General features: G+C 43.3%; 1 protein-coding gene across 1 annotated transcript in view; it reads right to left on the bottom strand.

The window, feature by feature from the left end:
* Positions 1-3545: 3545 nt before the first annotated feature.
* Positions 3546-14814, bottom strand: part of PRSS51 (serine protease 51) — an 80389-nt gene continuing 69120 nt past the window's right edge. The window contains exon 6 of the mRNA XM_077943015.1: positions 3546-4823. Within this exon, the coding sequence (XP_077799141.1) occupies positions 4728-4823 (96 nt within the window). The 3' untranslated portion in view covers positions 3546-4727. The remainder of the gene's footprint in view (positions 4824-14814) is intronic.

The following is a 14814-nucleotide window of genomic DNA, read 5'->3' as shown; positions in this document are numbered from 1 at the left end:
GTACAACAGCGGTACGGTTTGGATCTTAAATTTCTGAAGCCACATAGACCTTCATTCAAACTCCAGTGTGAATATTCAGTTGAATTAATCTGAACAGTTTTTTAAGCAGTTTAAGGCTCAGTTTTTACAGTGATGGTAAAAGTTACATCTCTCCTGCAGGACAGCTCTGTGAATGGAAGGAAACAGCTAAATCCAGGTCTTTATACATGGCAAGCATTGACTCAGTGGTAACTCCTGCTATTTTTGTGGTTTTTAGACCAGGCAGATCTAGGCATGACTACAGTAGGTTTTTCCTGGGACACAGAAGGCGGTTCTAATCTCAGAAGGCGGGATGCCTTTGATAGAATTCTGGGCCTGTAATTCACTTTGCTGGGGTGTCCTCAGCAAGACTTTCAACTTCTCTGATCCTCATTTTTCTTATCTGAAATAGGCCTGTCTCGCAGAGCTAATTCCTAATACTTCTGTGTATTTGTGGCAGCCGTGTGTATGCTATTGAGAACTGGATGGGAGTGAAAGACAGTGATGAAGATAAGTCTATGTAGCATCTCCTATTACCCATTCACTCAGTGCTTCATGTGCATTACCTCACTGAATTCTCACAACAGCCCCAAAAGGTAGGAACTCTTATAATTCCCCTGTTGTAGATGAGGAAATCTGAAAAGGCACAGGCACGGGGGACATCTCTTGCTGAGGTTACACAGGCATTTCAAGTAGGGGAGTCAGGAGGGAGACTGGGTCGTCTGACTTCAGAGCCTGCACTCCTAACCACCGTCCCTCATTGCCTCCCTTTGGTTACAGAGGACCTGTTCTTAAAAGATCTTACAGAGGATCTGGACTGGGCTGAATAGTATCGTCCCAAAATTCATGTCCACCCAGAACCTCAGAATGTGACCTCATTTGGAAATAGAGGCTTGGCAGATATAATTAGTTAAATTAAGATGAGGTCATAGTGGATTGAAATAGACCCTAATCCAGGGACCCAGCAGAAATAATTCCTCCGACTGCCCCAGAACCCATCGGGGGCAGGGGGGTCGGGGCTTCACTCTCCACGCCCGCTAGCTCACAGCCCAGCCTGACTGCCCAGGTCACAATAGGGAATGGGTGGAGCCGCCACAGTCCAGACAAAGCAGCCGGGGTCACCCTGAGCCCTGTGCGGTGTGGAGGTCAGGATGGAGCTGGGGGTGAGAGGCTCGGAGTGGGAGGGGCTCCCCAGCCAGCTGTGCTCCTGTAAGAGGCGGTGTCTCAGCTTCATGAATGTGTCAGGACAAAATAGCTGGACGCACGCTCTAGGGATAGCCTTGGGGAATGAGAAAGACTCTGAGGCTGCTGTTCCAAACCACTCAAGTGAAACAGCAGAGAGGGCACAGGCTGTTGGACCTTAGCAGTGTCCCTTAGCTTTGTGCCTCTGATGACTCCCCTGTAAAATATGGATGATGATAGTGCAGCACCATATGGTTGAGAGGAATAATGAGCACAGGACATGGCAAATACCACGCCCACGATTTTAATTCTCCCATTTCATCTATACTAATGTCTTCCTGCAAAGGAAGGCACCTTGACCAACAGTTTCTATGAACAAGACATGTCCAAAATACAGATCCATGCCTGGATCAGCTGCAGGGTGGCTTTTGGTGGTGCAGTTCTTTCATTTCTTTGTTCATGAAGTCATCCAGAGCTCTTTGGAGCACTTTCTACTTGCTACTTGCTGGGCTTGGAGGACAATGCAAAGATGAACAATAGATGTTCTCTGTCTCTTTGAATCTCATAATCATCTGGGAGAGACACATTGGCAGGGAGACTACCTTAATACAATGGGATAAGAGTGTCATTGGCAGCCAGGTGAGGGGCACGGTGTGTGGTGGGTGGGAGAAGAGGCCATAGGGAAAATTGTCTATAGGAAATAAGGTTTGTCTGGGGTAAGCCAATTCCCAAAGGGAAAGGCTTGGGGGAAGGGCAGGAAGGCATATGTTACAGTTTAAGTGATGGTCCCCCAAATTTCTGTGTTGATGTTCTAACCCCCAGACCTCAGCATGTGACTTTATTTGGAAGCAGGTCCTTGCAGATATAATTGATTGAGAGGGATCATGCTAGAGTAGGACGGGCCCCCAATCCAATATGACTGGTGATCTTATAGAAAGTGGCCATTTGGACACACTCACCCACACAGGGAGAGTCCTATGTGAAGACTGGAGTTGTGCTGCCACAAGCCAAGAGTGTACCAGAAGCCTGGAGGGAGAAGTGGAACAGATCCTTCCTAGCGCCTTCAGAGGGAGCCCGGTCCTGCTAACACTGGGATTTTGGACTTCTGGCCTCCAGAGCTCCTGACAATATTTCTGTTGTTCTAAGCCTCATAGTTGTGGAACTTTGTTACAGCAACCCTGAAATTCAAGCAGCATTCTACCTGGGCAAAAAAATATGTGCAAAGGTACAGAGGTGTACGGGAACTGCAGGAACTTCTGAGTTAAATCAGAATTGTTGTTTTGGTGGTTCAAAAATAGGAGAATATTGACAAATTTGCATGGTTCAAGTTAAGCTATCAAGTTGGAATAATGTACCAGGTTGCGTGGTAGGTGGGGGTGGGGGTCAATTTACTGAATAAAGCTCAAATCTGAATAAGCCATCTTCCCTTCTATGTGGCCAAGAATCGTTCTGATAAGAACTCACCGTGGATGTGACAAGTATATGAAGAATAGCTAGTATTACTAATTAACGGCAAGGAACTATGGTTGTACACATTTTCCAAAATTCTATACATAAGGGAAGTTTGCAAACATTTTCCAAAATTCTATCCATATTCTATGTTAGGGAAAATGACTATGGGACTTTCTTTCTCCAGCTGTTTTGAGGCTTCACATTTTATCTTAAAACCTCTTGGAACTATCCCATCGGAATAACTGAAAGACAGATAAAACATTAGGCCATTCATTCATTTTATTGTATGTGGAGTTTTGTCAGAACCAGCATTTACTGTATTTCTCATACCTGTAAGCAAAGCATTAGAATTCAGCAACCTAATGCTTTGCTTTTCTCTGCCAAGCGGGGTCCTGAAATGGGAGAGAAAGCGTGTATTTGGGGTCAGTAGAGCAAAACATCTCATCACTGCTCTAAGTGTTTGCAAACTTTTGAGCACTAGAGGGCACATGTATATGAGATGGAACAAGGCATGGATAAAAGAATTCCTGCATTACCTGCCGTCCTGCCCAAAGAAACCACACAAATTCCATGGCAGTCCCAGACTTCAGAAAGGGAGAACACAGCAAGCACCTGCATTATCTTCATTTAGACCCCAAATCATCCAAAAATTGCCTAGCACAGTAGTAGATGAGTTCACATTTGAATCAAAACAGGATTGCATAGAAACATACATCCACATGAAAACCAGTACCCATTGTTCATGGTGGCTTTCTTCTTAATTGCTAAAAACTGGTAACAACCTCAATGTCCATCATCAGGGGAAGGAATGAACAAACTGTGGTGCATCCACACAACAGCAGTGCTACACAGCAGCAAAGAGGAACAGCTGACTGACATGGACAGCAACTCGGATCTCATGAGCATCGCGCCGAGTTGGAGAAGCCAGACACAAGCCACTGCACACCATGTGATTCCATGGCATTCTGGGAAAGTCAAAACTCCCAGCTTAGAGAACGCATCAGTTGTTGCCAGGGTTTGGGATTCCAGGAAGAGGATGGATTACTAAGGAGCACAGGGGAATGTTTTGGGGTGACGAAAATGTTCTATGTCTCTTTTTTTTTGAAACGGAATTTCGCTCTTGTCACCCAGGCTGGAGTGCAATGGCGTGATCTCGGCTCACTGCAAACTCCACCTCCCAGGTTCAAGCAATTCTCCAGCCTCAGCCTCCTGAATAACTGAGATTACAGGCACATGCCTCCCCGCCCAGCTAATTTTTGTATTTTGAGTAGAGAAGGGGTTTCACCATGTTGGTCAGGCTGGTCTCAACCACCTGACCTCAGGTGATCCGCCCACCTCAGTCTCCCAAAGTGCTGGGATTACAGGCATGAGGCACTGCATCCAGCCAAGCTTCTATGTCTTAACTGTGGTACTGGTCACAGTCATTTACATTCATCAGAATTCACAGAACCATCCATCTTGAAGTGGTGAATTTGCTGAATAGAAATTATACGTCAAAGACCAGACGTTCAAAAATGCCTTTGCGTTTTGTGAGCTTCAACACTCGCCCAGTGGGAACCACGAAAGCATTGCCCAATTTGTTGAAAGCATTGCTGTTGTAACTTCAACACGTGGGGAGAAGTTATGTTTTCATACTGTCTTGGTCTGCTCAGGCCACCGTTACAAAACGCTATAGACTCGGTGGATTGATCAACACACATTTATTTTCCACAGCGGAGGCTGGAAATCCAAGACCCAGGTTCCTGGGGAGGGCTTTCTTCCTAGCCTGCAGGTGACCAGCATCTGCTATGTCCTCTTGTGACTCTTCCTCAGTTCCTGTGCCAGAGGAGTCAGGGGGGCAAGTGGGCGTCCATCTTATAAGTGTCCTCATAAGGACACCATCCTATTGACCAGGGCCCCACCCCATATCTCAGTTAACCTTAATGACTTCCTTGGCGGCCCCCTCTCCAGTTGCAGCCAGGGTTAGAGCTTCAGCGTGCAAAGTGAAGGGCTACACAAATCTTTGTCCATAACTAATGCCCAGTGGACAGGACACTTGGGTGCCCTGAGGCTGCAGGAGCTGAGGGTGATCTTGTTCAGGTACTTCTGGTGGTAACTGCTGTGTGGGAAAAAGTCTGTTCCTCCTGGCTGGTGCCAGAAGTAACCAGGCTGAAGCTGTGCTCTGAAAGAACCTGTGCAGGGAGAGAAAGGTCCTGTTTGAGACCGACCTCAAAGCTGTCCCAGGGGAAAGAGCAGGTAAGCCTCACTCCCTGAAAGTTCAGAGGGAGAATGGGCTTCCCTGAGAGGGCTCATCAGGGCCACAGCGGGAGGGAATGAAAGGGGTGGACAGGGTAGGGATGGGGCAGGGATAGGAGGGAGAGCTACCACTCCACCTGGCACTACCCCCTCTGCCCACCAGTTCACAAATGGGACCCCGGCTCCCTCCCAGGCTGAACAGAGGGTCCCCCTAATTTGCTGTGGCTCTGGAGAGCAGGGGCCCTGCTGGGACATCCTGGCGAGCAGGGGGTCACTCAGGGTCTGTGCTCTGAACTCCAGGCAAGGGAGCCTGGGGAGTCAGGGCAGGACAGGACATGGCCTGAGGGCCTGTGGCTCATCACCACCCTCTGCGTCCTAGTTTACGTTCCGGTGGCATCTGCTGCCAGGGAAAGCCACGCGTCAACACAAGCTGCGGGAGGAGTGGGGAGCTATTTGGGGCAGGAGACAGACTAAGAAATAGACATTGCTCCCCGTGGATTTCAGCCCATTTCTTTTCCTTTTTGGGTTTCAGCTGTGCCCTAATTCTTCCCCTGTACGGGGACAGTTGGATCTTTGCAGGCAATGCAAGAGAAGTGCAACTCCAGATGTAGCGACTCCACTTTGGACAGGGGTGCCAGGTGGGGGCCCCGGACTTGTATCCAGGAGGGCATTGTCTGTGTGCCACAGTCCACCGGCCTCTTGGAGATGAAATCCCCATGCCAGCCAAGAGGGGCATGCGATGCCAACTTAGAGTTCAGCTTCATTCCACTTCTCCACTGGCCATCACTCCTCACCTTCTCCTGGGCCCTGCCCCGATTTTCCGAATCTCCCTCTAGCCTTCTGCGGTGGAAATGAGGAGGTCGATGGCTCCGAAACCAGCAGGTCTGGGGTGTTAAGGAAGATGGCCCTAAGCATATCAATTAGGAAGGGCTCCAGAAGGAAACACGATTCTACTCTGAAAGTGCAAATGAAGGCATTTTAATGAAGGGACTGAAAGTTGTGGGCATTGTAAAGGGATTCAGCGAAGGAGAACAAGGTGTCCAGAGTTGAACAGCAGCAGTAAGCCATAGGGGAAGATACTGTCATTGGAATCCAGTGAGGACCGCAAGCGTAAAGGAGGGACTACCCCGTGGGAACTGAGTCCAGAATGGACCCAGCCAGTGGCAGAACAATGGCCCAAACAGGAAAGTGATGGGGAAGAAATACCCCAACCATCTCCCTTCCTGCCCTGGTACTTTCTGTTGGTACTTGCTGAGGTCAAGCCAAGTGGCATTTAGGATCCCAGGTAACTCAGTCCCTAGGAGCCAGCCTCCCAGCACCAAGGGAAGTACGGCACATGGATCTGTACTGGGGAAATGGGAGACAAATGGAAAATAATGGCTCAGTATCATCTAGCACATTCTCACAGAGGACAGAGTTGACAGCTATGAGCTATTTTTATTTTAGGGCTGATAAAGACACCACACTACCCATTAGTAAGCCTTATCATGTACAATATACTATGCCCAGGACTTTGCAAGTGTTATCTTGCTTAATCCTCATAGCAACCACATGAGGGAATTACTCTTTTTGTTTTCCACATTTAGCAGGTCAATAGGCCAGATATTATATACTGATTTTTAGCACCATCGCTGCCTTTCTAAGTCTCCCAGGTATTGTAGAGGCTGAAAGTCTAAGAGCTATGTTTCTCAGGATCCCAGCAGGCTTCCAATTTAGATTCTCAGCCAAGCTTTAGGAGGCAGGGGAAAGGGAGCAATCATTTTCCCATGGCAGCTGTGTGCAGGCTCGCAGATTTCAGCATATGGCAGTCATGAGGTTTTGCCATTAACTTTGGGTCTTCTCCTGCAAATCATCCTGATACTGAAGCTAATTGTATCATTTGCAGGGGGTTCCAATGATTCCTGTAGTTTACTGAGCTCTTGAAAAGAAGCAACTGTTTTTCCTGACCTTGACACTCAAGCACTTTTGATGGTTCTAGAAGTACCCATTTTCATGTATTAAATACCTTTCTGTTTGACATACATGAGCGTTTTCTATTTTCCTGAAAGAATCCTGACTGATACAGTATTTGGTACTGAAAGTGGTTCCAGGAAATACAACTGCAAAGATGGAGGGAAATCTAAGATGTGTTGTTAGGCATGGATTAGCTTGAAGCCAGTAATGACCTCCTGGCTAGTGGAAAATGGGTTTCTGGTAGTCCATGGCATGCAGTGTCTTAAGTTATGACCTGTCATTCATGGAATCAATTGCCTATTAAAAGAGACCAAGCACCTTTTTGATAGAATACTCTGGTGGAAGAGATAAGTACAAGGGTTAAAGTTACTGAATGGAAAATTTACAGAAAAAATACAGAACAAAATACCCCAACAATCTCAAGGCTTTAAAATTTCACCTCAGAGGCATAACTCAAAAGCATTGCAGAAGCATCAAAGAAGCTTCTACAACTGCCTCTGAAGAAATCTCTTATCATAGCAGAAACTGAACCCAGGGTTGTTCCTGCAGGTGGCAGAATTACAACCTAACTTGAATTCATAGCCTCTTTAGGAGCTTATGTGAAAGGTGATTAATTGGGAAGCACTGTGACCAGGAGTATTGCATTGGGAAACTTGGGTATATTAAGATGAATCAACGTACTTCACAACCTTAAAGTCCACTGAGCTTCCCTTCCTTTCCTTTCTGGGACCCTAGTCCTTTCTTGCTTGAAGACTTTGTAAAGACTTATATAAAGATAGTACTTTCCCAGGGAATGCTGATTCTCCCATAGCCCGCTACCCCCAATCACCTCTCACAGCAGTCAGTAGAGCCATCCCAGTAGAATTCATATAAATCAGTTCAAATCTGGCCCAGGAGAAGATAGAAAACACATTAAAAGAACTGCAACATTCCCCTAATATATACTTGTAGAAACCTGAGGATTATGTGCAAGAATGGATTCTAAGGGACTTAGAATTTGATTTGACTGGGCCAAATTTATCAGTCTAGGTGCACTTACGAGAAATTCTGAATTCATAGCACCATAGTTTATAATAACAAAAAATTAGAAACACATAATTGCTAAATTCATAAATAGAAAACAAACCAATCTAAGTGCTCATTATCAGAGACCTGAATACATTTTGGTATAGCCAAACAACAGAATGTCATTAGAGCAGCTGGAAGTGGCTCTACTTGATTGAAGGACTAAAACCTTGGACCAAAAAAAATGGCCTATGTTAAACAGAATTGCTTTCCAGAATATAAAAGAAGGAATCCAAAGTCTCAGATAAGAATGCCAGAATGGATTTATTAATTGTGACCTGCTCCCCCATCCTTTAACTCTAGTTTATGAGATCCCTGAGGATGCTTTGTTATATTAGGCATTGAAAAATACATTTCCAAGGTGGGCACCAGCATCCTTGGAAGGCCCTGCTGTGGCCATCGTCTGTAGGCTGGGGGTGATGTAGCACGTACCCATCTGGTGAAAAATTGATTACAGTTGACCCCTTCCCTCATGGAGTAGTCAGCAATTTTTCATCACAGTAGTAGACATTTATTTATTCTGTCTATGGATGTGTCTCCCAGGCCCAAAAGGCCTTTGCTGCCTCGTCACACAAAACTTACTAAATGCCTGGTTATTCATCACTATGGTTTTACATTTGGCATTACTTCTTACAAACTGATTAAAATGCAACAGATTAAAATGCAACAGAACTGAAGCAATGCACTTGGTGCCCATGGGATTCACGGATCTTCCCATAGGTCCCACCACCCAGAAGCAGCATGCCTGATAGAACAGTGGAATGGCCCCATGAAGGTCGTGCAACTGAGCCTGTTGAGATCTCATGACATGTGAGGCTGGAGTGCTCTTTTACAAAGTACCGTGTCTATTATGAAGCACATTCAATAGGAGCTGATCCTTGTGTGGCCAGAAAACTTGGGTTTGGGAACCAAGGGAAAAGAATGGGACTGGCTTCATTTACTGTTGCACTTAACGATCCACACCCAATAACGTTTTGCTTTTTACCACCGCAACTTTGAGCTCTGGAGATTTAGAGATGTTAGTTCCCAAGTGAAGAATGCCTCTACCAGGGAATATGATGGGTTTATTGCATGGAGAGTTGAGACTGCCACCTGGACATTTGGAGTTCATTATACCACTAAGCCAATAGGCAAAGGAGGAGGTTAGTGTACTGGCTGAGAAGACTGACCCCAAATAACAAAGAACAGAGATTTGCTACACACATGGGGACAAGGGGGAATATATCTGAAATCCATTACATCCTTTGAAGATGCTCTTTCTATTTCATTGTCCAAAGGGAGAAATCAGTGGGAAACCATAGCAACCCCATCCAGGAAAAATCATTGAGAGTTCAGAAATGAATGCGTGGTCACCCCAACAAATAAAGAACCACAATCAGCTGAGGTTCAAATTGGAAGAAGGCCAGCTGTGGTCTCAGGATCAGTTGCAGACTTGAGAACAACTGCAGCTGCCTGGATTTTCATGTTTGTTTTATGTATTTGTATATACCAATTTCCCCTTTTACCTCCTTTCCCCAAGTGTTCACATTGGTTACATTTATTACTGATCTTTAGGATATGAGATTGTGGTGGCCATGGAGGTGTACCACCCAGATCTACTTCAAAAGAACCTGCTGTGGGAAGCATGGTTGATGATGGCCTTCAACTACTGCTCCTCCAGATCCATCATAGCTGTCGGACCAACACTGCACTTCTACGGAGTACACCCAGCCAGTGGCTGAGAGTGGCAGGGGCCAATTTTTCTTGGGCCATTACTGCTCTCAACCTGGTACCCTTTGCTCATGAACTCTCATCAACCTGGTCCAGACTTTCTCAGACCTGCAATGGGGTCTGAAGATGCTCTGCCTCCTCCTGTTCCCAAGATCCTTTATTGTTGCCAGGCATTTCCACCAATAAATCTCTTTCACATATAATTCAGTCTTGGCATTGGCTCTTGGAGGACCCAAACTGACAGGGATGTGAAGCTGAGATTGTGATTAAACAATCTCACTCAAAGATGGATATGATGATTTTATGAGACTTTTCAGAGAGGATCAGAGTGTTCTGTTTGTGTAGAGAATAGTCGTGTTGTGTCAGGAGCATGCTGTTGTTACTATTCTTGTTTTCTAGGAATTTTAATAAAGAAGGTTGTGTGCATACGCTGAGCAGCCAAAGTGGTAGGCTTGCTAGATCGTGTCTCAGTAAGCACTCAAAATCCAGTTCCCCTCTCCTCATTCCATTTGTTCTGTGTCATGTTGCAACTGCCTTACTCTAGAATTCTGGATGTGATTTTTGGGTCCAATGAGATGCACTTACTAATATCTGCAATGCACAATGCAGGCAGTAGCAGCGCCAGCTAAAGCTGAGCTCTGGTAGAGATGGATTGGATTTTTACAGTGACCTAACTCTTCAGTGTGATATTTCCTCCTGGTCATCAGCTACAGGCTCTGAGACAGCCTGGGGGAGAGACAGTAGCCATGTTTCCCACTACCTCCCAACCACTGGCTGGCACACCAGTCTCCTGGCCTTAGGTCACAGCCACAATGACGTGACCTTATAAAATCCCTGGCAAGCTGGAGGAGCAGCCCTGCAACCAAGCCTGCTCGTAAGATAAGGGTTTCTGTTTACTAACCTAGAGCTGCTCCATTCTTTCATCCTTGTTCCCCTTTCAACTGTCTCTTGCAAGTACTAGTTTTGCCGTTAAAAATGCATTTTGTTTTGCAAAATGAGAAGAGCTTATAAATACTTCAAATTTTCTCTCTCTGTTTCACTCCTTTCCGTTTCTTTCTAAAATTATGGTAAAATATTAAATATACAAAATGATATAAACAATAATACCATAAAATAAAACACTACAGAGTTGAAGCTCTCTGATGATCTCTCCATTTCTTCTAGCCATAACGAATATCCTGAACTTTGCATTTCTTTTCCCTTTGCAGTTGCCTACTTTTTCTACATCTGAATATATCCTTACATATTTTTAAAATTTATAAAAATATCACACTGAATACATTTTTCTGTAACTTGCCTTTGTGCTGCATTGTGAGATTAAGCTACGTTGATTTGTTTAACTCCAGCTGATGTACGTAATCACCTTCTAATGACATTCTGTTGTTTGACTATACCAAACTTTATTCAGGTCTCTGATAATGAGCATTTAGATTGGTCTGTTTTCTATTTATGAATTTAGCAAATATGTGTTTCTAATTTTTTGTTATTACAAACTAGGGTGCTATGAATATTCCTATATATACCACCTTCAAATTTTTAAAATTTTAAGTGTTTTAAAATACAGTCATGTCAGGATACATTCTAAGAAATGTATCACTAGGAATTTCATTGCTAGGCACACATCAATGTATGCAAACCTAGATGGAACAGCCTACTACACACCTAGGCCATATGGTGTAGTGTCTTGCTCTGACCACCATCATATATGTAGTTCATCATTGACCGAAATGGCGTTCTGTGGCACCTCTGTATTAATTTTTTTAGTGGAAAACCATGTTTTAAAATATGTTTTACATGAATGATAGTTTTTAGTGTCAACAATTTGTCGCAGTTATTTTTTCTCAGCACATTGGTAGTACTATTCCATCTTTTAGCTTCCCTTGCTGCTGTTGAGAAGTCTGTTGATTTGATGCTCCTCTGTAAGTAATCCCTTTTTTCCTCACATGTGCTGATTTTGAGATTTTCTCTGCCTTTATTGTTCTGCCATTTCACTAAAATGTGTTTAGAGATACATAAATTTTGCTTGGACTCTGTTGTGCTTCCAGAATTGGAAGATCAATGTCTTTCATTAATTATGGAACATTCTTGGTCACGGACTCATTGAATGTTTCCTTTATCTCCGTTATTTCTATTCTTTGCTTCTGAAACTTCGGTAGTCATATGTTAGTCCTTTTAACTTCATCTGCCTTGTTTCAATACTTCTCTCTCATGTTTTCCCATATTGCCTTTTAGCATCCTGAGTAACGTTCAGATCCATCTACTAGTTTACTGATTATATTTTTATTTCCATAAATTCCAATGGATTCTTTTTCAATTCTGCCTGGCCATTTTTATGATGGTATTTTGTTTTCAGTCTCATTTTAAGTTTCTTCCTTTTAAAAAATATTTTATACATAATTATTTATATTTACTGTCTAATACTTTAAATATCTGAACTCTAGGTGTGTAATCTTCTTTCCTGCTCTTTTTCATGGTGGTTTGTTTTCTGTTTATGAATTTAGCAATTGTGTGTTTTGTACTCATATTTGGCTGAACTTAATTCATGGGAATCTGTGGGAGACTGTAAAAATATCAGTGGTTGCCAGGGTATAGATGAACAAGTGAAGCACTGAGGATTTTTAGGCAGGGAAGCCACTCTGTGTGATTACTGCAATGGTGGCCACATGTCATTATACACTCATCAAAACCCATAGCATGTGCAATGCAAACAGTGAATCCTAATGTAAACTCTAGATTCTAGTTAGTCATAATGCATCAATATTGGCTCATTAATTGTAATGTGCCACACTAATGCAAGATATTAAAATAGGAGAAATTGGGATCTGGGGCCTCTGAGAATCCATTGTATAATACTTTCTGCTCAAATTTTTTTTATAAACCTGTAACTGTCAAAAGCCTGTTCATTTTTTAAAATGTAGAGATAAAAAAGCTAAAATAAAAACAATTAATCTTTGTGACTTTGACTTAAACAGGGAACCCTATCTGAGGGTCATGAGAGAAAAGAACCAAGTGTCTCCTTTCGTGAACTGAAGCGCATCAAGAAGAGTGGCGTTTTAGTGGCATAGGGAATTCACTTTCTTTTGCCATCTAATGTTGGGTGTGTGTTGTGTTCTATTAAACTTCAAAGAGGGAAGTGCTGCATTTCCTGTTGTTCCCAGTAGCCTGAGAGATGGGACTATGACACTGTGATGGTTAATTTAATGTGTCCAACTTGGCCAGGCTCTGGTGCTCAGTTGTTTGGTTGAACAGCAGTCTAGATGTTGCTCTGAAGGCTATTTTTAGACGTGATTAACATTTGAATCAGTAGACCTTGAGGAAAGCAGATTGCCCTCCATATGTGAGTTGGTCTCATCCAATCAGATGAAGGTCTTAGGAGAAAGGATTTAAGTCCCCCAAATAAGAAATTTTGCCCCCAGATGGCCTTCGGACTTGATACTACAACATCAACTCTTCCCTGGGTCTCCAGTTTACCTGCCTTCCCCACAGATTTTAAACTTGATAATCACATGGGCCAGTTCTTTAAAATAAACCCCTCTCTCTTTACATATATGTAATGAAAGGAAACTATCCATAAATAAATGATATGTATTTAGAAGTAAAACAATATGTATTTTTATATACTTATGTGTATATAAAATTATGTATGTATACAGACACGTGCATACATACATAGGTATGTATACAGATATATGTACATACATAAGTATATGTATACATATATGTATACATGTTCAGTTGGCCCTCCATATCCATGGGTTCTGCATCTGTGGATTCAACCAACCTCAGATCAAAAATATTTGGAAAAAATAGGGATGGTTGTATCTGTACTGAACATGCACAAACTTTTTAAAAATTATTATCCTTAAACAATACAGTATAACAACTATTTACATAGCATTGACATTGTATTAGGTACTATAAGTAATCTAGAGAAGATTTAAAATATGTAGAAGGATTGCATAGGTTACATACAAATACTGTTTTATATGAGGAACTTGAGCATCCGTGGATTTTCGTATCCAAGAAGGGTCCGGAACCAATTTCCCACAGATACCGAGGAACAACTGCATTTATATAATGGAACTAATTACTAATTGCGAGGGACCCTATGAGAGGAGGCACAAATTTGGCTGTAACATATACATTAGACGTCATGAAGCACCCATACCATCTACATTCCTGTATCTTTCCAGTGCCTGTTTCACAAAGTATCTGAATGCATGAATGAATGAGCAGATGAATGTCTTTCTCTTTTATGGGGCCACATATGATTGTTTCCTTTGTAGCTATGCCAGGTGGACATAACCAAGAAAGGACCCCTCAGAAAACTACCACTAGCCCCTGACTCTCCTTCATGGCACCAATCTTTAAATACACGTGGTCTCTTAGTTTTCTAAAAACAAATTCTTATCGTTTGTATTTCAGTCTGGCCACACAAGCTATTGTGTTTCCACTCAGTGAAAAGATGTGCTTGCTTTCTCGTCCTGGAATGGTTATCCTTTCTTACTGGATGGATGAAGACTCTGGCGACTGGCAGTGGGCTTCACTCAGTGACCCATATATGTGGAGAGGGCAGATGTTGCCACTTCCTCTCATCCACCTCATTATCCTAACTTTTTATTTGGATAAATAAGGAGAAAGAAAAAATGGTGTGGTCTGTAAGTAGCAAGCCATCATCTCCCCATGTTCAAGTCCAAACCAGATGAAAGACCCCTGATCCTAACTCTACCAGAGACTTTCTTTCATGGATGGCCCAGGAGACGAAAGCATTTGCACCTCAGATGGGGGTTCCCTGTGTGTGCGTCCGTATCATGCACAGAACTGATGGAATTAGAGTGGGGCAATGACGAGGTAATATTGTGTTCCACGAGATAAATAAGTTATTAAGCATTACAGAATGTTGGTTTGATGAAAGACCTTACAGTTCATCTAATGGAATCTCTTTTTCATGGATAAGGAAACTGAGGTTAAGAAACATAAGTGATTTCCCAAGGTTGAGTTTCCAACCCTTTCCTGAAACTGTCCTTCTTTGTTGGAGGTTACTGTTTTCCTCCGGGATTCCCAATGCACTGCGCGTGCCTCTTTTTAGCATTGTGTTTAACATTCCTTCATTAGACTGTGAGATTTGGAAGAATTGAGTCCATGTCTAACTTCTGGGAGTCGGTGTAGATGCTACCCCATAGCAGATGCTCCACAGAT

The sequence above is a fragment of the Macaca mulatta genome, chromosome 8 (genome assembly GCF_049350105.2).
Source record: "Macaca mulatta isolate MMU2019108-1 chromosome 8, T2T-MMU8v2.0, whole genome shotgun sequence".
Classification (NCBI taxonomy): Eukaryota; Metazoa; Chordata; class Mammalia; order Primates; family Cercopithecidae; genus Macaca; species Macaca mulatta.
Note: the sequence above shows the minus strand (reverse complement) of the source record. Positions and strands in the feature narration are given on the sequence as shown.